This window comes from Eleutherodactylus coqui, chromosome 1 (assembly GCF_035609145.1).
Source record: "Eleutherodactylus coqui strain aEleCoq1 chromosome 1, aEleCoq1.hap1, whole genome shotgun sequence".
Taxonomy (NCBI): Eukaryota; Metazoa; Chordata; class Amphibia; order Anura; family Eleutherodactylidae; genus Eleutherodactylus; species Eleutherodactylus coqui.
This window is the reverse complement of record NC_089837.1, coordinates 8,853,486-8,878,862: the sequence shown is the minus strand read 5'-3', so window position 1 is coordinate 8,878,862 and position 25,377 is coordinate 8,853,486. Positions and strand designations below refer to the sequence as shown.

At 46.8% G+C, this 25,377-nt stretch overlaps 1 protein-coding gene across 1 annotated transcript in view; it reads right to left on the bottom strand.

Moving 5' to 3' along the window:
* The window catches only part of CAPN9 (calpain 9), a 116,737-nt gene extending 92,470 nt beyond the window's left edge, over positions 1–24,267 (bottom strand). The window contains exons 1-2 of the mRNA XM_066594363.1: positions 23,966–24,267; positions 830–899 (exon numbers count right to left, since the gene is read on the bottom strand). Of these exons, the coding sequence (XP_066450460.1) occupies positions 830–899; positions 23,966–24,178 (283 nt within the window). The 5' untranslated portion in view covers positions 24,179–24,267. The remainder of the gene's footprint in view (positions 1–829; positions 900–23,965) is intronic.
* Between the last annotated feature and the right edge of the window lie 1,110 nt (positions 24,268–25,377).

Sequence of the window (25,377 nt, the reverse complement as noted above, 5' to 3'; positions counted from 1 at the left end):
GTGAATGCAGATTGAGCGCTGTGGCTGCTTCTGTGGCCCCCAGAGCCTTTGGTGTGCATCCCTGTCTGCTTCTTCCATTGAGCCTATCCTGCAGTGCAGACCGTGAGGCGCTTGTACATCCCAGCTGGTCTTCGCTACCATAGATCTCTATAGTGGTTGGTTCTTCTCTGCACATGTTTTCAGTTATCCGTTGATTATTTTTCCTTATTTCCAGTTCAAGCCCTCTTTGCTTGTTTTGTTTCTTTTCTTTTTGTTTGCCCTTCTCTTTCTTTGTCCCTAACTTCAGGGTTTAATAGGGATATAGGTATCAGCACAGGGTTGCCCCTTTCAGGGTGGGTGCTTCGTATTGTTGGTGGACACCATAGGGCACCGAAGGACGTACTTCAGGGCCCTCAACTTTTTTACTTTTTGGTCCTTCTCTCCTGGACATCTTAATACATTTTACATTATTTAATAAAAGTTATGTTTTACTCTGACAGCATGTAGCAGTGAATTCCATGATTCTTGACTCATTTTTGCTGTACAACAAATTACCTTCTTTCCAAGGGGTTGCTGTTTCTTGGATCCTGTTATATATGTATGAGGGCTTTGGTGAACGCTGATTGGTGGAGACCACTGTGACATCTCACGCGCCATTTATGTTTGCACTTCTGCGAGTGCCCTGAAGGAATTCGCTGCACTCTGTAACCAAGGTTTAATAAAGACTATGGAAGTCCTCCTGCTTCCTGGACGGCAGCTCCGTTTTTCACCTTCATCCATGGTTTCTCCATTCTACATGCTGGCAGCTTTACATTATATTAAATAAACGCACAGTAAGTGAAGAACTTACCGAGGTCTCCTTGACAAACATCAGTTCTTGAGATACCACCCAAAATAAACTCGGGGTCTTTAACAATTTCCTGTAGAAAAAAAAACAAAAAAACTGTCAAAATGCTTCCTGCACAAGCCGTGGCGCGGTGCGGAGCCACGATGGGCGCTATTAACTGTCTCTCTGCTGAATAATGAAGAGCAAAAGGAGTCGGTGGTAATTAACCTTAAAAACAATCTTCCCCATAAAGGAGAGGAGGTAAAGGCTGACAGAGAGCAAGGGAAGAAGCATGTAGGTGGCAAGAGCGCGCTGAAGTTGGGGAGGCCACACAACGCAAGGACGGAGAGTCACCCAGCCAAACGGTCTAACTGGGATGTTGTGTTTATTCAGGACGTCTGGGAGAACCAAATTGCAGGAATAGGGCCACAAGAAGGGCCAAGATGCCCGGTGCCCCCAGTGCTGCAGGTAATCCGGTAGACGGCAGGGCTTGGTAGATGAGGAGGTTGCCCAGGAGTGGGGCGCACCTTAATGCTGGTGTTAAGGGCAGGAGAGGGTGCCCAGCAGACCAAGAGTAAGGGAGTCGGGTATCAGTCATGAGCCCGACAAGCTTCAGGGGCCGGGCAGTAGGCCAAGGCCCGACCCAATGATTCCCAACAGAGATTGATTTCCTGCAGTGCCGTGATTCAGAGTCGGGATCCCCGAAGTATTCTTGTAAATAAAGACACCACATTCTGGAGGCTTCCTACGAATTTTGATACAGAATTGAAAAGGCCTTACAACCAACTGCATCAGAAACCACAGTTAGACCTGCAGATCTTGGTGTGGAGTTCAGCAGCTGCAGATTTGACTGCGTCCTAATTCTATCCCATGTGTAAGGACCCTATGCTAGCATATTTACTGAGACCCCACGGACCTCGTGAACAGGGGTCTTGTTGCCCTCCTCCTCCTCATTGCGGGTTACTCCACAGTGAGGAGACTGGAGCGACAGCTATACAAGCACAGGGCCTCTCCATTCACTTTCATGGGAACTGCGGGGGAGCCAGATACCAGCGCTCCGCTATTTCCATCAGCCCATAGAAATTAATGAAGTAACACTCCAACCAATCGGACTGCAGATGGGAGAAGCAACAGTGGTGAGAAGATGGGGACACAAGAGCCTCGTTCTCAGGATCGGTAGCCATCTCAGTGCTGAGACCCCCCAATCTTTTATCACTTACCCTCCGTTAAGTGAACGGAGAGGGACTGTGAGAGCGAGGAGAGAAATCTCCTGCAGCCACCCTGCTTCAGCCAGCGATGCCTGCTCCCGTGCTGCAGCACCGCAGTGTGTGCGGGGACGAGGGTCAGGCATCGTTTGCCCCACAGTCGTCCAGTCTAAACGGGCCTTTAGTCAATGGGTCAGCTCCCCTCCATTCCACTTATTCCCCCATGAGGCTGCTGCAAAGCATCTCTTTAAATGCTGTTAACTTCACCTCAGGCAAGATGGCCACACCCATAATCATGTACAGTCAAGATGGCCGCCCTTCAGTCTTGTACAGACATGATGGCCACTCTCATAGTCATGTACAGACAAGATGGTGGCCCCTGCCCATAGATATGTATAGGCAAAATGGCTGCCCCTATAGTCATATACAGATAAGATGGCCGCCCCACCCCATAGATATGTATAGACAAGATGGCCACCCCAAAGTAATGTACAGACAACAGAATAAAAAATCTGCAATTAGAAAATGAAAACGCATTCGGGACCTGGAAGTGACGGGCTGGTTGTGATCAGTAAGTCATGTAGATGTCCACCAGCGCTGGGAAGCTCGGGGTGTTTAGGCTTTGGGCGTGTGAGAACTTATAGCCTTGTGTTTGCTTTTATCTTGGGTGTCGCCGGCCTGGAAGATAAACATGGCGCTAATCTCACCTCATGCGCTTCTAGACGGGATGATCAGCATCCAAAAATCATTCAAATGATCGAAAGTGAACAATAATGTCTGAATGTGCGCCAACGACTGAACGGCGAACGGGAATCAGTCGCATCTCACTTGCCGTTTATTTTATGCAGGTATGAAATCGTTGTTACGTCAATCACAAATCGTGCAGTCTATACAGCGATCCTTCAGTCTATACAGCGCTCCTCCAGTCTATACAGCGCTCCTCCAGTCTATACTGCGCTCCTCCAGTCTATACAGCGCTCCTTCAGTCTATACAGCGTTCCTTCAGTCTATACAGCGCTCATTCAGTCTATACTGCGCTCCTCCAGTCTATACTGCACTCCTCCAGTCTATACAGCGCTTCTCCAATCTATACAGCGCTCATTCAGTCTATACTGCGCTCCTTCAGTCTATACAGCGCTCCTCCAATCTATACAGCGCTTCTCCAATCTATACAGCGCTTCTCCAGTCTATACTGCGCTCATTCAGTCTATACTGCGCTCCTTCAGTCTATACAGCGCTCCTCCAATCTATACAGCGCTTCTCCAGTCTATACTGCGCTCCTTCAGTCTATACAGCGCTCCTTCAGTCTATACTGCGCTCCTCCAGTCTATACAGCGCTCCTCCAATCAATACAGCGCTTCTCCAATCTATACAGCGCTCATTCAGTCTATACTGCGCTCCTTCAGTCTATACAGCGCTCCTCCAATCTATACAGCGCTTCTCCAATCTATACAGCGCTTCTCCAGTCTATACTGCGCTCATTCAGTCTATACTGCGCTCCTTCAGTCTATACAGCGCTCCTCCAATCTATACAGCGCTTCTCCAGTCTATACTGCGCTCCTTCAGTCTATACAGCGCTCCTTCAGTCTATACTGCGCTCCTCCAGTCTATACAGCGCTCCTCCAATCTATACAGCGCTTCTCCAGTCTATACTGCGCTCCTTCAGTCTATACAGCGCTCCTTCAGTCTATACTGCGCTCCTCCAGTCTATACAGCGCTCCTCCAGTCTATACAGTGCTCCTTCAGTCTATACTGCGCTTGTTCCGTCTATACGGCGCTCCTTCAGTCTATACTGCGATCATCCAGTCTATACGGTGCTCCTTCAGTCTATACTGTGATCCTTCAGTCTATACAGCGCTCCTTCAGTCTATACTGCGCTTGTTCCGTCTATACAGCGCTCCTTCAGTCTATACAGCGCTCCTTTAGTCTATATTGCGCTCGTCCAGTCTATATTTGGCTCGCCCAGTCTATACTCCGCTCATTCAGTCTATACTCCGCTCATTCAGTCTATACTGCGCTCGTCCAGTCTATACTCGCTCTTTTAATCTATATTCGCTCCTTCAGTCTATACAGCGCTCATTCAGTCTATACCGCACTCCTCCAGTCTTTACAGCGCTCATCCAGTCTATACAGCGCTCCTTCAGTCCATACAGTGCTCCTTCAGTCTATAATGCGCTCCTTCAGTCTATAATGCGCTCCTTCAGTCTATACAGCGCTCCTTCAGTCTATACTGCGCTTGTTCCGTCTATACAGCGCTCCTTCAGTCTATACAGCGCTCCTTCAGTCTATACAGCGCTCCTTCAGTCTATATTGCGCTCGTCCAGTCTATACTGGGCTCGCCCAGTCTATACTCCGCTCGTTCAGTCTATACAGCGCTCCTTCAGTCTATACAGCGCTCCTTCAGTCTATACTTAGCTCGTCCAGTCTATACTCGCTCATTCAGTCTATACTCGCTCATTCAGTCTATACTGCGCTCGTCCAGTCTATACTGGGCTCCTTCAGTCTATACTGGACTCGTCCAGTCTATACTTGCTGCTTCAGACTATACAGCACTCCTTCAGTCTATACTGCGCTCCTTCAGTCTATACTGGGCTCGTCCAGTCTATACTCGCTGCTTCAGTCTATACAGCGCTCCTTCAGTCTATATTGCGCTCGTTCAGTCTATGCTGCGCTCGTTCAGTCTATACTGCGCTCGTTCAGTCTATACTGTGCTGCTTCAGTCTATACTTAGCTTGTCCACTCTATACTCGCTCTTTCACTCTATACTGCACTCGTCCAGTCTATACAGTGCATTTCTTCAGTCTATACTGTGCTCGTCCAGTTTATACTCGCTCCTTCAGTCTATACTGTGCTCGTCCAGTCTATACAGCGCTCATTCAGTCTATACTGCGCTCGTCCAGTCTATACAGCGCTCATTCAGTCTATACTGTGCTCGTCTAGTCTATACTCGATGCTTCATTCCATACAGCGCTCCTTCAGTCTATACTGCGCTCGTCCAGTCTATACTGCGCTTGTCCAGTCTATACTGTGCTCCTTCAGTCTATGCTTAGCTCATCCAGTCTACACTCGCTCCTTCAGTCTAGCATGCGCTCGTCCAGTCTATACAGCGTTCATTTAGTCTATACTAGGCTCGTCCAGTCTATACTCGCTCCTTCAGTCTTTACTGCGCTACTTCAGTCTATACTGCGCTCATCCAGTCTATACTCGCTCCTTCAGTCAATACTGCGCTCCTTCAGTCTAAACTCGCTTGTTCAGTCTATATTCGCTCGTTCAGTCTATACTTGCTCCTTCAGTCTATACTGCGATCCTTCAGTCTATACTGCTCTCCTTCAGTCTACAATGCACTCCTTCAGTCTATATTGCGCTCCTTCAGTCTATACTGTGCGCGTTCAGTCTATAATGTGCTTGTCCAGTTTATACTTGCTCCTTCAGTCTATACTCGCTCCTTCAATCTATGCTGCGCTCATTCAGTCTATACTCGCTCCTTCAGTCTATACTGCGCTCCTCCAGTCTATACTGCGTTTGTTCAGTCTATACTGTGCTCGTCCAGTTTATACTTGCTCCTTCAGTCTATACTGCGCTCCTCTAGTCTATTATGGGCTCCTCCAGTCTATACAGCGTTTGTTCAGTCTATACTGTGCTCCTTCAGTCTATACTGTGCTCATCCAGTTTATACTCGCTCCTTCAGTCTATACTCGCTCCTTCAATCTATACTCGCTCCTTCAATCTATACTGCGCTCATTCAGTCTATACTGCGTTCATTCAGTCTATACTCGCTCCTTCAGTCTATACTGCGCTCCTTCAGTCTATACTGTGCTCCTCCAGTCCATACTGCACCCATCCTGTCTATACTGTGGTCGTTCAGTCTATACAGTGCTCGTTCAGTCTATACTGCGCTCCTTCAGTCCATACTGTGGTCGTGCAATCTATACTGCGCTCGTCCAGTTTATACTCGCTCCTTCAGTCTATACTGCACTCAGTCAGTCTATACTGTGCTCGGCCAGTTTATACTCGCTCCTTCAGTCTATACTGCGCTCCTCTAGTCTATACTGCACTCCTCCAGTCTATGCTGTGCTCCTCCAGCCTATGCTGTGCTCCTCCAGCCTATGCTGTGCTCCTCCAGTCTATACTGCGCTCCTTCAGTCTATACTGCGCTCCTTCAGTCTATACTGCACTCCGTCAGTATATACTGCGCTCGTTCAGTCTATACTCGCTCCTTCAGTCTATACTGCACTTCTTCACTCTATATTGCGCTCATTCAGTCTATACTTGCTCCTTCAGTCTATACTGCGCTTGTTCAGTTTATACTCGTTCCTTCAGTCTATACAGCGCTTGTTCAGTCTATACTCGCTCCTTCAGTCTATATTCGCTCCTTCATTCTATACTGCACTCCTTCAGTCTATACTCGCTCCTTCAGTCTAAACTGCGCTCCTTCAGTCTAAACTGCGCTCGTTCAGTTTATACTCGCTCCTTCAGTCTATACTGTGCTCCTTCAGTCCATACTGCGCTCTTTCAGTCTATACTGCGCTCTTTCAGTCTGTACTCGCTCCTTCAGTCTATACTGCGCTTCTTCAGTCTATACTGCGCTTCTTCACTCTATATTGCGCTCATTCAGTCTATACTTGTTCCTTCAGTCTATACTGCGCTTGTTCAGTTTATACTCACTCGTTCAGTCTATACTGCGCTACTTCAGTCTATACTGTGCTACTTCAGTCTATACTGCGCTACTTCAGTCTACACTGCGCTACTTCAGTCTATACTCGCTAATTCAGTCTATACTGCACTACTTCAGTCTATACTCGGTCCTTCAGTCTATACTGCATTTGTTCAGTCTATACTGTGCTCGTCCAGTTTATACTCGTTCCTTCAGTCTATACTGCGCTCTTCCAGTCTATACAGCGCTCATTCAGTCTATACTGGGCTCGTCTAGTCTATACTCAATGCTTCAGTCCATACAGTGCTCCTTCATTCTATACTGTGCTCGTCCAGTTTATACAGCACTCGTTCAGTCTATACTGGGCTTGTCCTGTCTATACTGCGCTCGTTCAGTCTATACTGTGCTCGTCCAGTCTATACAGCGCTCCTAAAGTCTATACTGTGCTTCTTCAGTCTATGCTTAGCTCATCCAGTCTATACTCGCTCCTTCAGTCTCTCCTGCGCTCGTCCAGTCTATACAATGCTCATTTAGTCTATACTGGGCTCGTCCAGTCTATACTCGCTCCTTCAGTCTTTACTGTGCTCCTTCAGTCTATACTGCGCTCATCCAGTCTATACTCGCTCCTTCAGTCAATACTGCGCTCCTTCAGTCTATACTCGCTCTTTCAGTCTATACAGTGCTCCTACAGTCTATACTTTGCTCCTTCAGTCTATGCTTAGCTCATCCAGTCTATACTCGCTCCTTCAGTCAATACTGCGCTCCTTCAGTCTATACTCGCTCGTTCAGTCTATATTCGCTCCTTCAGTCTATACGCGCTCCTTCAGTCTATACTGCGCTCCTTCAGTCTATACTGCGCTCCTTCAGTCTATATTGCGCTCCTTCAGTCTATACTGCGGTTGTTCAGTCTATACTGCGGTTGTTCAGTCTATACTGTGCTCGTTCAGTCTATACTATGCTCGTCCAGTTTATACTTGCTCCTTCAGTCTATACTCGCTCCTTCAATCTATACTGTGCTCATTCAGTCTATACTCGCTCCTTCAGTCTATACTGCGCTCCTCCAGTCTATACTGCGTTTGTTCAGTCTATAGTGTGCTCGTCCAGTTTATACTTGCTCCTTCAGTCTATACTGCTCTCCTCTAGTCTATACTGGGCTCCTCCAGTCTATACAGCGCTCCTTCAGTCTATACTGCGCTCCTTCAATCTATACTCGCTCCTTCAGTCTATACTCGCTTCTTCAGTCTATACTGCGCTTATTCACTCTATATTGCGCTCATTCAGTCTATACTTGCCCCTTCAGTCTAAACTGCGCTTATTCAGTCTATACGCGCTCGTTCAGTCTATACTCACTCCTTCAGTCTATACTGGGCTCCTTCAGTCTATACTGTGCTCCTCCAGTCCATACTGCACCCATCCTGTCTATACTGTGGTCGTTCAGTCTATACTGCGCTCGTTCAATCTATACTGCGCTCCTTCAGTCCATACTGCGGTCGTTCAATCTATACTGCGCTCGTCCAGTTTATACTCGCTCCTTCAGTCTATACTGCACTCCGTCAGTCTATACTGTGCTCAGCCAGTTTATACTCGCTCTTTCAGTCTATACTGCGCTGCTCTAGTCTATACTGCACTCCTCCAGTCTATGCTGTGCTCCTCCAGTCTATACAGCGCTCCTTCAGTCTATACTGCGCTCCTTCAGTCTATACTGTGCTCATCCAGTCTATACTGTGCTCATTCAGTTTATACTCGCTCCTTTTAATCTATACTGAGCTCATTCAGTCTATACTGCGCTTCTTCACTCTATATTGCGCTCATTCAGTCTATACTTGCTCCTTCAGTCTATACTGCGCTTGTTCAGTTTATACTCGCTCCTTCAGTCAATACTGCGCTGGTTCAGTCTATACTGCGCTACTTCAGTCTATCCTCGCTCCTTGAGTCTATTAAGCGCTCGTTCAGTCTATACTCGCTCATTCAATCTATACTGCGCTTGTTCAGTCTATACTCGCTCCTTCAGTCTATATTCCCTCCTTCAGTCTATACTGCACTCCTTCAGTCTATACTAGCTCCTTCACTCTTTACTGTGCTCCTTCAGTCTATACTGCACTCTTTCAGTCTGTACTCGCTCTTTCAGTCTGTACTCGCTCCTTCAGTCTATACTGCGCTTCTTCAGTCTATACTGCGCTTCTTCAGTCTATACTGCGCTTCTTCAATCTATATTGCGCTCATTCAGTCTATACTTGCTCCTTCAGTCTATACTGCGCTCGTTCAGTTTATACTCGCTCGTTCAGTCTATACTGCGCTACTTCAGTCTATACTCGCTCGTTCAGTCTATACTCGCTACTTCAGTCTATACTACGCTCCTTCAGTCTATATTTGCTCCTTCAATCTATAATCGCTCCTTCAGTCTATACTGCACTCCTTCAGTCTATACTGCGCTCCTTCAGTCTATACTTGCTCCTTCTGTCTATACTCGCTCCTTCAGTCTATACTGCACTACGTCAGTCTATACTGTGCTCGGCCAGTTTATACTCGCTCTTTCAGTCTATACTGCGCTGCTCTAGTCTATACTGCACTCCTCCAGTTTATGCTGTGCTCCTCCAGTCTATACAGCGCTCCTTCAGTCTATACAGCGCTCCTCCAGTCTATACTGTGCTCATTCAGTTTATACTCGCTCCTTTTAATCTATACTGCGCTCATTCAGTCTATACTCGCTCCTTCAGTCAATACTGCGCTGGTTCAGTCTATACTGCGCTACTTCAGTCTATCCTCGCTCCTTGAGTCTATTAAGCGCTCGTTCAGTCTATACTCGCTCCTTCAATCTATATTCCCTCCTTCAGTCTATACTGCACTCCTTCAGTCTATACTAGCTCCTTCAGTCTATACTAGCTCCTTCAGTCTATACTAGCTCCTTCAGTCTATACTGCGCTTCTTCAGTCTATACTGCGCTTCTTCACTCTATATTGCGCTCATTCAGTCTATACTTGCTCCTTCAGTCTATACTGCGCTACTTTAATCTATACTGCACTTGTTCAGTCTATACTCGCTCCTTCAGTCTATATTCCCTCCTTCAGTCTATACTGCACTCCTTCAGTCTATACTAGCTCCTTCAGTCTATACTGCGCTCCTTCAGTCTATACTGTACTCTTTCAGTCTGTACTCGCTCTTTCAGTCTGTACTCGCTCCTTCAGTCTATACTGCGCTTCTTCACTCTATATTGCGCTCATTCAGTCTATACTTGCTCCTTCAGTCTATACTGCGCTACTTTAGTCTATACTCGCTTGTTCAGTCTATACTCGCTCCTTCAGTCTATACTACGCTCCTTCAGTCTATACTGCACTCTTTCAGTCTGTACTCGCTCTTTCAGTCTGTACTCGCTCCTTCAGTCTATACTGCGCTTCTTCACTCTATATTGCGCTCCTTCAGTCTATACTGCGCTCCTTCAGTCTATACTGCACTCTTTCAGTCTGTACTCGCTCTTTCAGTCTGTACTCGCTCCTTCAGTCTATACTGCGCTTCTTCACTCTATATTGCGCTCATTCAGTCTATACTTGCTCCTTCAGTCTATACTGCGCTACTTCAGTCTATACTCGCTCGTTCAGTCTATACTCGCTCGTTCAGTCTATACTACGCTCCTTCTGTCTATATTCGCTCCTTCAATCTATAATCGCTCCTTCAGTCTTTACTGCACTCCTTCAGTCTATACTGCGCTCCTTCAGTCTATACTGCGCTCCTTCAGTTTATACTCACTCCTTCAGTCTATACTTGCTCCTTCTGTCTATACTCGCTTCTTCAGTCTATACTGCGCTTTTTCACTCTATATTGCGCTCATTCAGTTTATACTTACTCCTTCAGTCTATACTGCGCTTGTTTAGTTTATACTCACTCGTTCAGTCTATACTGCGCTTCTTCAGTCCATACTGCGCTACTTCAGTCTATACGGCGCTACTTCAGTGTATACCCGCTCCTTCAGTCTATACTCGCTCCTTCAGTCTATACTGCGCTTGTTCAGTCTATACTCGCTCCTTCAGTCTATATTCGCTCCTTCAGCCTATACTTGCTCCTTCAGTCTATACTGCACTCATTCAGTCTATACTCGCTCCTTCAGTCTATACTCGCTCATTCAGTCTATACAGCACTCGTTCAGTCTATACTCGCTCCTTCAATCTATACTGTGCTTGTTCAGTCTATACTCGCTCCTTCAATCTATACTGCGCTTGTTCAGTCTATACTCGCTCCTTCAGTCTATATTCGCTCCTTCAGCCTATACTGCACTAATCCAGTCTATACTCGCTCCTTCAGCCTATACTCGCTCCTTCAGTCTATACTTGCTCATTCAGTCTATACTTGCTCCTTCAGTCTATACAGCGCTCGTTCAGTCTATACTCACTCCTTCAATCTATACTGCGCTCGTTCAGTCTATACAGCGCTCCTTCAGTCTATACTCGCTCCTTCAGTCTATATTCGCTCCTTCAGTCTATACTGCACTCATTCAGTCTATACTTGCTCCCTCAGTCTATACTCGCTCCTTCAGTCTATACTCGCTCCTTCAGTCTATACATCACTCGTTCAGTCTATATTCGCTCCTGCAATCTATACTGCGCTTGTTCAATCTATACTGCGCTTGTTCAGTCTATATTCGCTCCTTCAGTCTATACTCGCTCCTTCAGTCTATACTGCGCTCCTTCAGTCTATACTTGCTCCTTCAGTCTATACTCGCTCCTTCAGTCTATACTGCGCTCCTTCAGTCTATACTGCGCTCTTTCAGTCTATACTCGCTCCTTCAGTCTATACTGCGCTCGTTCAGTCTATACTCGCTCCTTCAGTCTATACTCGGTCCTTCAGTCTATACTGCGCTTCTTCACTCTATACTCGCTCCTTTAATCTATACTGCGCTCGTTCAGTCTATACTCACTTGTTCAGTCTATACTTGATTCTTCCGTCTATACTGCGCTCCTTCAGTCTATATTCGCTCCTTCAGCCTATACCTGTTCCTTCAATGTATACTCGCTCCTTCAGTCTATACTGCGCTCGTTCAGTCTATACTCGCTCTTTCAGCCTATACCTGTTCCTTCATTCTATACTCGCTCATTCAGTCTATGCTGTGCTCCTTCGGTCTATATTGCGCTCGTCAACTCTATACTGCACTCGTTCAGTTTATACTCGCTTCTTCAGTCTATACTGCGCCGGTTAAGTCTATACTGCGCTCTTTCAGTCTATACTGCGTTTGTCCATTCTATACTGCGGTCGTTCAGTCTAAGCTTTTTCCTTCAGTCTATATTCCCTCCTTCAGTCTATACTGCACTTCTTCACTCTTTATTGTACTCCTTAAGTCTATACTTGCTCCTTCAGTCTATACTGCGCTCGTCCAGTCTATACTCGCTCCTTCAGTCTATACTGCGCTCGTCCAGTCTATACTTGCTCCTTGAGTCTATACTTGCTCCTTCAGTCTATACTCGCTCCTTCAGTCTATACTGCGCTCGTCCAGTCTATACTTGCTCCTTCAGTCTATATTCGCTCCTTCATTCTATACTGCACTCCTTCAGTCTATACTCGCTCCTTCAGTCTATACTGCGCTCCTTCAGTCTATACTGCGCTCGTCCAGTCTATACTCGCTCCTTCAGTCTATACTGCGCTCGTCCAGTCTATACTTGCTCCTTCAGTCTATATTCGCTCCTTCATTCTATACTGCACTCCTTCAGTCTATACTCGCTCCTTCAGTCTATACTGCGCTCCTTCAGTCTATACTGCGCTCGTCCAATCTATACCCGCTCCTTCAGTCTATACTCGCTCCTTCAGTCTATACTGCGCTCCTTCAGTCTATACTGCGCTCGTCCAATCTATACCCGCTCCTTCAGTCTATACTCGCTCGTTCCGTCTATACTCGCTCGTTCAGCCTATACTGCGCTTGTCCAGTCTATACTGCGCTTGTTCAGTCAGTCTCATGCCCTTAGGCCTTATTCACACTAGCGTGTGCGCTAACATGTTTTCCAGTGCGGACCGTATAGTCATCTGAATGATGGGAGGAGATGGCAAGACGCAGTCGGAGCCGTCCGTGCTAGCCAAACGATTGCTTTTTCCGCGATCAACATGCCCTTCGTATGCTGGCGTGTTACACCCTTCTCGAGGAATAGAACGGCAATTAATGCTTAATTAGGGCGAGCGGTCTTCTCCCCCCTTGCCCACTCGGTAACTCCCTCCACCTCCCTCCTTTTTCAGCTGTCACAGGAGTCTATGCAGCTTCCTGTGTGACGCGGACAAAGATCGGTCAAGATGTATCCGTTCACGAACAAAGAGTTTGCGCAGAAAGAACACATTTGTCTGAACGAACCCATTGTAGGCAACGCTTGTGGCGTTATGCTTGTCACTTCTTCATGTGCAGAAATGTTGGCACAAGTGCGTGTGTGTGGAATTATATACAGTATTTGTAGATGCTGCCTGCAAATATCTGAAGGGCTGTCACAGTGCAGAGGGATCAGCCCTATTCTCATCTGTACAAGGAAAGACTAGAAGCAATGGGATGAAACTGAAAGGGAGGAGACACAGATTAGATATGAGACAGTGAGGGGATCAATGAGTGGAACAGGTTACCACGGGAGGTGGGGAGTTCTCCTTCAATGGAAGTGTTTAAACAAGGGCTGGACAGACATCTGTCTGGGATGATTTAGTAAATCCTGCAATGAGCAGTGGGTCGGACCCGATGACCCCAGAGGTCCCTTCCAACTCTACCATTCTAGGATAAGTACTTAAGCACTGCTCCCTTCTATCACTGTTGTGAGGGTACAGCTCACCCCTTCCTCTGCACTGCACGTTTTTGGTAAGCCCCAATGCATCCAGTCATATAAAAACTCAAAACCTAAAACCGATGACCCCAGAAGGCCTGATGACCCAGGAGGTCCCTTCCAACTTCACCATTCTAGTGTTCTATGACTTGAGCCATCATATATATATATATAATAATCTTTATTTGTACAGCGCCAATGTATTCCACAGCGCTTTCTGCTAATATCCTGCCACTCTTTCCTCATGCTCCGTTACCCCCAGTAATACCCAGAGCCCTCCCTAAACGGCCTTGCTCTGTTCCAATGGAGCCGCCGTTACCCCTCTCCTGGCTCCTCCTACCCACCCCTTAGTCCCCGTCGCTCCACATGTATGTAACCTAACCCTCTCGTCCACCACAAGCCCTTCTTATGTCTAATAGCCTCATCTGCATGTAATGGGACGCCGATTTAACAAAGTAACTGTCAACAAAGTTTGAGCATCACTTTCACCGTTTCTGAGAGCCGTTTACTTGGAACCGTATTGATCCAAAGCCCGTGGGATCAGAATGATATCGTTAAGTAGAAATACGGCCAGCGAATGAACAGCAAACGGGAATTCGCTCGCTTGGTGTTTTGCGCAGAAATTTCAGTAAAAAAATTAGCGCATGGTTCTGTGTATTTGCGCACCATATGTCCACATAGAAGTCAGTATGGGGTGCGTAAAGGCGAACACAATGCATAAGGAAACGCGTGAAAACAGCGAAATTCTGCTGGAAAAACCCACATCTGGAACTGATTAGACCAATTAGCCAAATGAACCGAACGGGAGCCAAACGGGCAGTAACATACACACGAAAAGCATTGTCTGTGCTGTAGAAGCTACGCGTGCGCAAATGTGCGTATGCTGGCGCGAAGGAGACTTTAGGGTGCTTGAAAGCTTTAGAGTTTAGGAAATCGAACAAGCGAAGCAAGCGAAAGTGAACAATAATTGCCCGCGCCAACGACCGATTGAGGAATGAGAATCATTCGCTCTTCGTTTGTTATTCATTTCATTCAGGCATAAAAATCCTCGTTGGCTCGTTCGCTGGTCGTTCGTATAGAATCGCTCTGATCGCAGCAGTCGGCTGTCAGATACGGTATGGAGAGGACTCCGCCCCCAGACACGCCCCACACACCCTTCACCACTGCCTGAGGCGGTCGTGAAGAGGTTAACAGTAACTCATTTGAAGGGGGGTATTGTTTCTAATAGTGGAAGGTGCGAGGACGCCGATGGGAAGATGGAGCAATGACTGGGCTCTGGTTCATCCGCTGGTAACGACCGCAGTCAACATTAACTCTTTAGATGCTGTGGTCAAAGCTTTCACTGCATGTTTAGGCAGTCAGCAGGAGAAGGCGTCCCCTTCCCATACCCCTCCCCCCTCGCAATGCGTTCGGGGATGCCAATGGGTCCGGACCTCCTGAAGGCTCCCAGGGCTGCCATATATAAGTGCTGCCTGTGGCTTCATAGACGACACGTGGGCCTCATTCACACGACTGGTTTTAAGCGGCTAATTTAGCCATGATAAAAAAATAGCGACCATCGAAAGCATTCGAATCCAATGCATCTTATTAGGCACATGGAAACCTCCAGCAGGTGGAGACGGGCCTTGTCGTATCCATGGGCCGTGATCTACGGGAGCCGCCGGTGAAGGGAGGGAGTTTAGCAGCGGCTACTGCTGCTACAGTGTGTCAGCTGGTGCTACTGAGCCAGGAGAAGTCATTAAGTCATTCTGAGGATTTCTACCGACCGAAGGAATTTTGGCCTGCGGTATATATATATACACATACAGGTGTGGGGACAAAAAACCGCACATTTTAGCTGTGACTTGCTCGCGGCTTCTTCTCGTACGTGCGTTTTCCAGCCACAATGCAGCCAGCATAAGAGCATGTGAAAGAGGTTTAGAATCAGTATATACTGCAATACTGAAGTACTACGCTATACAGTAGAAGCGATCACATGATCACAAGTTCAAACCCTGTTTCCCATAAACAAATCTAAATAACTAAAAACCCACATATTTGGTATCCCTGCGTACATCAAAGTCAGAACTAATAAAATATCACAACATTTGTCTCATACAGTAAGGGGAATGAAAAAAAAGGAAAAAAGGCTCAGAATGGCTAAATTGTTATATTTTGTACGCCAGCTCCCAAAGAATGGGAATAAAAAGTGATCCAAAATAGTACTATAACTACAGCTCGCCCACTAAAGATGAGCCCTCATACAGTCCAATCACAACAATAAATATGTGGCAACATAAAATAATTTTTTTTTGCACTTTTAAAATCTTGAACATTAATGACTGTATAAGTCGTTTTTATTGCACTAAAGGCTGTAAAAACTGAAGCAGCCAAAAATGGCGCATTTGCATTTTTAAAATCTATAAAAGCCCTGATAGGGCGGTCAATGGAAGAATGTTAGAGTTATGGCTCCTGGAAGGCGAGGGCGAAAAAACACAAAACTCTCTGGTCCTGAAGGGGTTAATATGTGGCCTCTGCTAACAACTTTAGATACCTAACTCAGGAGATTTGCAGGAAGCTTTACCGCTGTCCGGTGACAAGGCATGTTTGCCAAGCAGGCGGCGGAGGCGTTGGCGTGACCGCGCTCCGTGTTTGCACTGTGATTCAGCTCCCCATGAAGGCCCGCTGCTCTTCGATGCTTTATCACTCCTGGCAGTCCTATAAAAAGGGACATTACGGCTCAGATGTCCCGAGTAAAGAACTGCGGGGACTTAACCCCTTGTGGACCTTAGGGACCGGACACGGTTTAGGGATTTTACCCCTCTGGAGGTTTTACTGCCGCAGTTTGTTTTAACTCCAGGAAACCAAAATTATTCTGCTCTGTTTTCCCCGTGACTCACGGGGCTCATATCTTTTTAATATCTTTCTCGCTGACTTGTTTTGTTTTTTAGTTTTATTAGTTTTATAGTTTTTTTTATTAGTATATTTACGCTAAAATAAAGTCTGTGATTTGGCTCCTCATTTTGTTTCGGACGTTTTGATATATAATAAGTAGGGTTTACAGGGCGCAGGCGCCAACGGTTTGGTCGGCTTTGGATCATTTTCTTTTTTATGTATATTTTTATTTTATTCTGTAATTTTTTTTTACTTATTCGTGTAACTATTTTTTTTACCATCTCCGACCCCCATGACGTCATATAAGACCGCTGGGGGTCATTTCCATCGTCTTTTCTTATTACACACTTTTTCACTGTAACTGGGGCATCCAGAGCATCTATAGGAGCCCCAGCAAATATCGTTTAGCATTTTTTATTATAAATATGGTAATAGTTTTTTTAACATTTGTTATATTTATTAAAGCTTTTTTGTTCCATTCTTTTAGAAGCCGCGGGGGACTTGAACTTGTGATCCCTTCATACAATGTAATGTAATACCGCAGTTTTACATTATACTGTATTCTGACAGTCTATCAGAATATCTAGGTGCCTTCACAATACCCCAGGCTGCCATAGCAACCAAACGCACCCCGTGATCTTATCGAGGGGGGGGGGGGGGTATTTTTTTAAATAATTTACCTACATTTTTTTTGCATTTTTTTTAGTCCCCAATAGGGGATTTGAACTTGTGATCACTGGATTGCTCCTGTACCATTGTATTACATTATATATGGATCTGACAGGCATTGCTTTATAATAAATCTGCAATGACAGCTCTGGTGCCTCCAGAGAGTCCCCGGTTACTATGGCAACTGAATTGTACCCTATAATCGCATTACAGGCGGGCTGTTTGATACCCCAAACTTTGATCAGGACATTTAAATGCTGCTGCCAGTATTGACGGTTTTATAGTTAATAGCCGCTATCGGTGTAAGCTGTTGCATGCAGGTGTCAGCTGTTAAAGACGTCCCATCCCCATCTTACAAACCCCAAATTTCCATGATGTAACTGTATGTCATGGAACATTAAGGGGTTAATGGAACTTTCGTGCCATTCTGATGACATTTGGGCCATTCTGAGCCTCTCGTGAAATCCCCTTGCAGCATGATAGATAAATCCCCGTTTACTTCTAAGCTGTCATTTTTGATGTGTAGAATATTTGAAGCATTTTTGTAATAACTTTTATGCGCCTGTTCTGTATAATGTTCCTTCACAACCGTCTTCAGCCATGAGACTCGATGAGACTGTTGCTAGGGAAATCCCTGCATAGCAGCAGAGGGCGCTCCAGCTGTGCCTGCACTGTGCTCTGTACTGCAGCTGCAGCACATGGAACACTTTATTAATAAAGCCTGCTTTCAGTGGTGGCAGACCATGTGATTGCTACGGGGTCCATGGGACAAGGGGACCCCTGAGCCATCTCTGACTCTTCCCCCCTGCCCTTCCACTATTGTCCTAGTAACTTACATGCTTGCTGCTTGTGACCCTACAGTGCCAGTCTGTGCAGCCGCCTCCTTCCACCGCCCTTCGCAGTACTACACTGAGCGCAGAAATGGGGGGGAGGAGCCGCCTGCAGCAGCTAAAGGGTAGGAGAAATGCAGGGAGGGGATGCTAGCAATATGGGGGCTGCAAGGTAGGTTGCCTGCACTATGTGAGGTATCAGGGGGAACAACCACACTAGGGCGGTGTAGCGAGTAGGGTTGCCACCTGGCCGGTATTTTTTCTGTCAGGCCGGTGCCGGTATTTTTTTTTTTACCAGCCCTATTACAGGCCGGTATTTTCAGAGCCTGCACTGCCCTCTAGCACCAGTTAACTCTCCTCCGGCAGGGGAAACACAGACCTGCAGAGCTGACATCTTCCAGGGCCTCCGATGATGTCATGTGATACTCTGTGTAGGAGGAGTCAGGGATCACATGACCACGGGGGCTAAGTAAATGTAGGACTCTGCAGTGGTGGTAGGACTCTGTAGCTCTGTGTGTGTGTGTGTGGTGTGGTGTATTCTGTGTGTGTGTCAGGATGGATGCAGTGGAGCTGTGGGGTTCTGGATTGATGGATTGAGTGAGTGAGTGAGTGAGTGAGTGGAGCTGTGTGTGTGATGTGTGTGGAGGTCAGGATTGATGTAGTGGAGCTGTGTGTGATGTGTGTGGAGGTCAGGATTGATGTAGTGGAGCTGTGTGTGTGATGTGTGTGAGGGTCAGGATCGATGTAGTGGAGCTATGTGTGTGATGTGCGAGGATCAGGATGGATGTAGCAGAGTTGTGTGTGTGATGAGTAGGGGTCAGGATGGATGTAGTGGAGTTGTGTGTGTGATGTCTAGGAATCATGATGGATGTAGTGGAGCTGTGTTTGTGATGTGTGGGAATCAGGATGATGTAGCGGACCTGTGTGTTTGATGTGTGGGGATCAGGATGGATGTTGTGGAGCTGTGTGTGTGATGTCTGGGGATCAGGATGGATGTAGTGGAGCTGTGTGTGATGTCTGGGGATCAGGATGGATGTAGCAGAGCTGTGTGTGTGATGTCTGGGGATCAGGATGGATGTAGTGGAGCTGTGTGTGTGATGTGTGTGGGGGTCAGGATGGAGGTAGTAGAGCTCTGTGTGTGATGTCTGGGGATCATAATGGATGTAGTGGAGCTGTGTGAGGATCAGGATGATGTAGCGGACCGGTGTGTTTGATGTGTGGGAATCTGGATGGATGTAGTGGAGCTGTGTGTGTGATGTGTGGTTGTCAAGTTGGATGTAGCGGAGCTGTGTGTGTGATCTCGGGATCAGGATGGATGTAGAGGAGCTGTGTGTGTGATGTCTGGGGATTAGGATGGATGTAGCTGAGCTATGTGTGTGATGTCTGGGCGTCAGGATGGATGTAGTAGAGCGATGTGTGTGTGATGTCTGGGGATGAGGATTGATGTAGTGGAGCTGTGTGTGGTGTGTGGGGATCAGGATGGATGTAGCAGAGCTGTGTGTGTGATGTCTGGGGATGATTATGGATTTAGCGGAGCTGTGTGTGTGATGTCTGGGGATCCGGATGGATGTAGTGGAGCTGTGTGTGTGTGATGTCTGGGGATCAGGATGGATGTAGCAGAGCTGTGAGTGTGATGTCTGGGGATCAGGATGGATGTAGTGGAGTTGTGTGTGTGTGTGACGTGTGCGGGTCAGGATGGATGTCCGTCCGGCTCTGCAGTGACAGTTTCAGGGCCCAAGAAGGAGAGCGGAGGAGCAGTATATGTGGTACAAGGTAATCTTGTATGTTTAGGTGGCATACGTTATACCGGCTGTATATATAATTACATACAGGACATATCTACCTTACATCAGCATCACTATGTACAGGGGAGGTATATCTCCTGTATATAGTGATATAGAGCATGCTGGTATAACCTGGGTATCTCCTGTATATAATTGTATATGTGCAGATTGTATGTGATGCAAGCATCTGCAGTGTGTACTCGCGAGTAGATGACATGTGAATCACATTAATTGTCATCTACTCGCCAGAACACGCTGGACAGGATCCCGCACATGCGCACAAACACTGGACGGGATCCAGGAGATAAAGGAGGAAAAAAAGGCTGTGATAAGCCACGCCCCAAGCCACACCCTGACACGCCCCCTTTTTTACCATGGCCGGTGACAAAGGTGGCAACCCTAGTAGCGAGAGGTAATGCAGGCAATATGATGCAGGAAACAAATCACAGCATGCTCCATCTTTCTGCGCTCTTGGGGATTTCACAAGGATGGCGAGGGCAATATGGAGGCGGGATTTACGGCCCCATATCACGCTCCCCCGAGTGGAGTTAGTCTTATCGTATGGAGCAGCTTTGAAGCAGATAGATGGAATTTTTGACTCCCATGATAACACGGCAGAGAAAATTCTCTCATCTTATTACCACAGGAGCCAATGTAAACTAATCCAATGTGTAAATAACCCCCCGGGTAGTACGGACCGCCGCAATATCACTTTGCAATAAGAATCAAGGTAAAGAAAACCCATCTATAGTTTTATAATCCTTGGACCCGCTGTGCCACACACTGGCTTGGCTTTGTGCCATAGCTAGAGTTGACACCTGAGGAACCCCTGTCTACACCCTTTCATCCCACCAGTCAGAATCTGAACTTGACTGTGGAGCCCCCAGGTTATTACATTGGAAGTGGTCCCAGTTATAAGGAAGCTGATGGATCTACAGACCAAGGCGCGGTACCCAAGCATGTGAACAGAGTCTGGGATGGAGGTAGGAGGCGTATAGGTCAACAAGGAAGACAGTCCCGAGGTCACGACACACGCAGAATAAGGTCAGCATGATACAAACAGGCCAGGAGTCGGGACAGACAGGAGGAGGACCAATAAAGCAAGCCGAGGTCAGGAGTGCAGAATGCAGAGTAGTCAGAGTCAGTGACCCGGAGATCAGCACAAAGCTGGACAAACCATGAGCTGATGGCCCTTTTTCACGGAACTATTCTTGTTAAAAAAGTCATTCGATGATGTGAATCTGAATGATAGCCTTCAGCATCAACACGGCCAACGATTGAATGACGAGTGAGAATTTGTTCACTTCGCGTTCGTCGTTCAGTTTAGGCAGTAAATTAATGGTTCACTTGTTCACAGGTCGTTGGGTTGTCGTCGGGTGTGAGCAGCAATCAGTCATTCACGGCTGCACTGACTGGGAGCGACTGGACCATGTGTGAACACAAATGATTTTCCCGTCTGTATAAACAAGCAAACCGTGACAACCTCCGCTTGTGTGAATGATTTAAGGCTCTGTGAAACAGGGGCCTGAGGCATACTCCTTAAGGGGAAGGTGTTTGGTATAACCCAAGGTTCTCTGGAACTAGGGGGGGGGACAGAAATACAAGATGGGCACTGGCCTTATAAGACTGCAGGTGTGGAAATGCGCTGACCCTGCGGTCAGCAGAGAGAGGCGGACAGGAAGCCAGAGCATGGCACCTGCCACGGACAGGAGAAGAGCGCATACAATGGACAACAGTGTGAACAGGTGTGTAACAACAGCAGCGGTGATGGCGACTCAGAATAATACTGGACATGAAATGGGGAACACACTCATTATATTAAATAATAGATTTCCAATCCTAAACACATCCTTGCTACAACTGGCTGTATCTCAGGCTGTATCTTGGCCATAAAACAAGACAAGGATTTTGGTTCCAGAATAGCCAGGAGTTACAGGATGGAATGGGAGCTGCTCTGACTGCAGCCCTTAATGCCATCTGCATTTCTACATCCTGTTTCTCTGGCCGTATTGCAAGTAGAAATGTTGATTTAAAACAAGACCAAAATCAATGCTGAATCTGCAAAACAGCCTGACACACAGCAAGTTGAAGTGTCCCCCCCTTTTCACAGTGTTTTCATTTCAAGGTGGGGGGTTTGGGGGCCGGACAGCTGCAGAGAAGGGACAACAGAGAGCAGATCCCTGTGCACAAATGTAAAACTCTCAGGTAGTGTTACATGGAGTTTAATTCATGATATCACCCGTCCCCATCATTATCACACTTGCTTTCTGTGTGTCATCTTTGCAGGTCTTCTTCATAAAAGAAGAAATACAAAATTTGCCCAGCTAATTAGCCTTCCTTCTCTAATTAGGCTGAGTGTCTCCATAACCCGGACATTTACCAGCGCCTGAATCACGGTATCAGAGGGGTTACACAAACGCTCACACAGCACATGCACAAGCCTAACTACAATGGAGACATTTCACACGGCCTCTGCATGCGGATGGCCTCTATAGTGGCACGTGCCACAGTCACAGCAATGGCGAACATTACTAGAAAGGAATGTCTAATTCTGATAGATGAAAGATTTACATTGGAGAGGAGCGACATCTTTACCCCGACTATAAACAGTCACCTTATTCCACAGAAAATAATAAATGAAGCGTTGGTCTTTACCACCTTTAGGACGGCCGTGAGACGGGTCTGTTTTCTGCCCCTTTTATTGATACAACGCTCAAACCTCCCACGGTTCATGAGAAGCAGAGTTATGGTGCTAATGATCCCTAGATTGGACGTTGCATCCATAATATGCCAGCAAAAGACCATTCTATCACCTTCGATCACACCTAATGAAGAAATACATTGACGGATAACTGAGGTTCTGCGACAGAGAGCGGGGGCTGGCTGGGTAACGTGATAAGACAATGGGAAGGAGTAGAAAGATGTCAAGATGATGAACTAGACAGATTTGCCCCTGATCCAGCCATGTTGGGACCTGCCTGGGAAGCGGATCACCCGCCCTGACAAGGACAACCCCATGTTAGGAATTTCCTGATGGGAAAATGGACAGAGGGGACAAAACAGAGGGGGAAACAGAACAAAGAATACTAATAAACCTAAAAGACATAACCACCAGGAGCGAAGGGCAAACAAGGCACGAAATACACAGTCTAACCCGACAGACACAACAGAGTAATGTATAACCACAGGGCCCATTCACACTGCATTGGGGCCCGCTCATTTCTCTTTCTCTCTATAGTTTTCGGAGATATGCAGTTCCCACTGATTTCAACAGGTTTTCAAAAAACTGAAATATTTCCATTTGCTTCAGTTCTGTCAGGTTTCCTTTTTTTTCTAACCCCTTAATGTCACAGCGCAAATGTTCACACTCTGGCTGCCTAGTACTTAGAAGCCTCCCGCTGCACCAGCGGGGATCAGTGACAACACCAATCCCCACTATTAACCCTTTACATGCTGCTATCAAAGTTGATTGGGGCATGAAAAAAGTTCACAGAAGGGGCGCGGTTCCTCTGTGATGTCATTGGCCCGCCATGTAATCACAAAAGCCCAATTAGTTGTCATGATACTGGACACCATTACCTGATGTCCAGATGTGCCGTGGTATATGATCGCCAGCAATAGCAAAAATGCAATGCAGTAGAGATGTACTGCAATGTGTTAGCATAGTGATCACATGACTGTGGGCTCACATCCCTTACAGGGACATAAAAAATGTGTAGAAAATAAGTAGTAAAAAAAAACCCTTTTTTGACCATTTCACCTTCTTTTTAAAGCAAACAAATTTTTAAAAAACGCACAGGAATAACCTGTACAATAAACTGAATACACTGTTTATCCTGCACGGAAAAAATGTTAAAAAACAGCTAAAATGCTTATTTTATTCATTCACCTCCCAGAAAATGCTATAAAAGTGATTAAAAAAGGATATAAGTAACCAAAATGGTGCCAGTAAAAACTATAACTGGTCATGCAGAAAACAAGTCCTCACGGAGCTCCGCCCACGGAAAAATAAGAAATAGTTAAGGAACTTTTAATGCAGCGATGCAAAAAAAAAAAAAATCCCCCTCCAAAATGCGTTTACTATTGTGCAAAAGTGGAAAAACCTAAAAAAATAACCATTTTGTATTCTTGTAATTGTACCGATTTGCAGAAAAAAAATGATCTTGTTGTTTCTACTGCATGTTTAATTCTGTGAAAAAATGGCAGAATTCATGTTTTTTCTTGTTGTCCTCCAAAAACAATTAAGAAAAGTTACACAAAACATAATATAGCCACGTCACTACGGGGTTAAAACCAGATACTAGTGGTTTGAGTCGATCCCCAGATATGGCATTACTATGAAGGATCCGTGTTCAGTCTGCGTCTCACCTTGGGTCTCTTCCATACGAAGGGGATGTTGGGTTTGTCGCTGTAGAAGAGCGAGGAATCATTTGCTGGGAAGTCTTCATCCTCGAACAGCTTCCCTTCCCGGAGGCACTTCTGCCTCAGCTCCTCGTAGCTCCTTCCAGATGAGTGAACACTCCGGGCCGTGTGGGGGAAGCTGGGCGCTTTGTCTTTTGGGTCTTTATAGATGTACGGCATTCTCTATGCAGGTAATTATTGTAACAGTGTAATAAGTGACAGATCAGACGGCCTCACACAGGCAGGAATGGCACAGCGACCGAGGGAGGCAGCGGAGTCAAGTGGACAACGGGAGTGTTCTCAGAGGAGGAATAAAACAAACACTCCGGACCTTCACTCCGCCTTTCTTTGCACCTGTTAGACAAGCAGAAAAATGACTTGTGCCAAAGATAAGACAGAGCCGGAAACACCCTGCTGAACCAACAGTGATGTGATAAACTCTACTGCTTACTACTGTAGAATGGGAGCATCACGCCGTCCGCAGAAGAGGAGCCGCAGTGATGGGCGATAAACTCTACTGCTTACTACTGCAGGGATGGAAGCTACACGCCGTCCGCAGAAGAGGAGCTGCTGTGATGGGCGATAGACATTCACTACTTACTACTGTAGGATGGGAGCTACACGCCGTCCCCAGAAGAGGAGCCGCAGTGATGGGCGATAAACGCTCACTGCTTACTACTGCAGGATGGACGCTACACGCCGTCCGCAGAAGAGGAACCGCAATGATGGGCGATAAACGATCACTACTTACTACTGCAGGATGGACGCTACACGCCGTCCGCAGAAGAGGAACCGCAATGATGGGCGATAAACGATCACTACTTACTACTGCAGGATGGAAGCTACACGCCGTCCCCAGAAGAGGAGCCGCAATGATGGGCGATAAACGCTCACTACTTACTACTGCAGGATGGAAGCTACACGCCGTCCGCAGAAGAGGAGCCGCAGTGATGGGCGATAAACACTCACTGCTTACTACTGTAGGATGGGAGCTACACGCCGTCCCCAGAAGAGGAGCCGCAATGATGGGCGATAAACGCTCACTGCTTACTACTGTAGAATGGGAGCTACACGCCGTCCACAGAAGAGGAGCCGCAGTGATGGACGATAAACGCTCACTACTTACTACTGTAGAATGGGACCTACACGCCGTCCACAGAAGAGGAGCCGCAGTGATGGACGATAAACGCTCACTACTTACTACTGCAGGATGGAAGCTACACGCCGTCCGCAAAAGAGGAGCCACAGCGATGGGCCGATAAACGCTGCTGTTACTACTGTAGAATGGGAGCATCACGCCGTCCGCAGAAGAGGAGCCGCAGTGATGGGTGATAAACACTCACTACTTACTACTGCAGGATGGACGCTACACGCCGTCC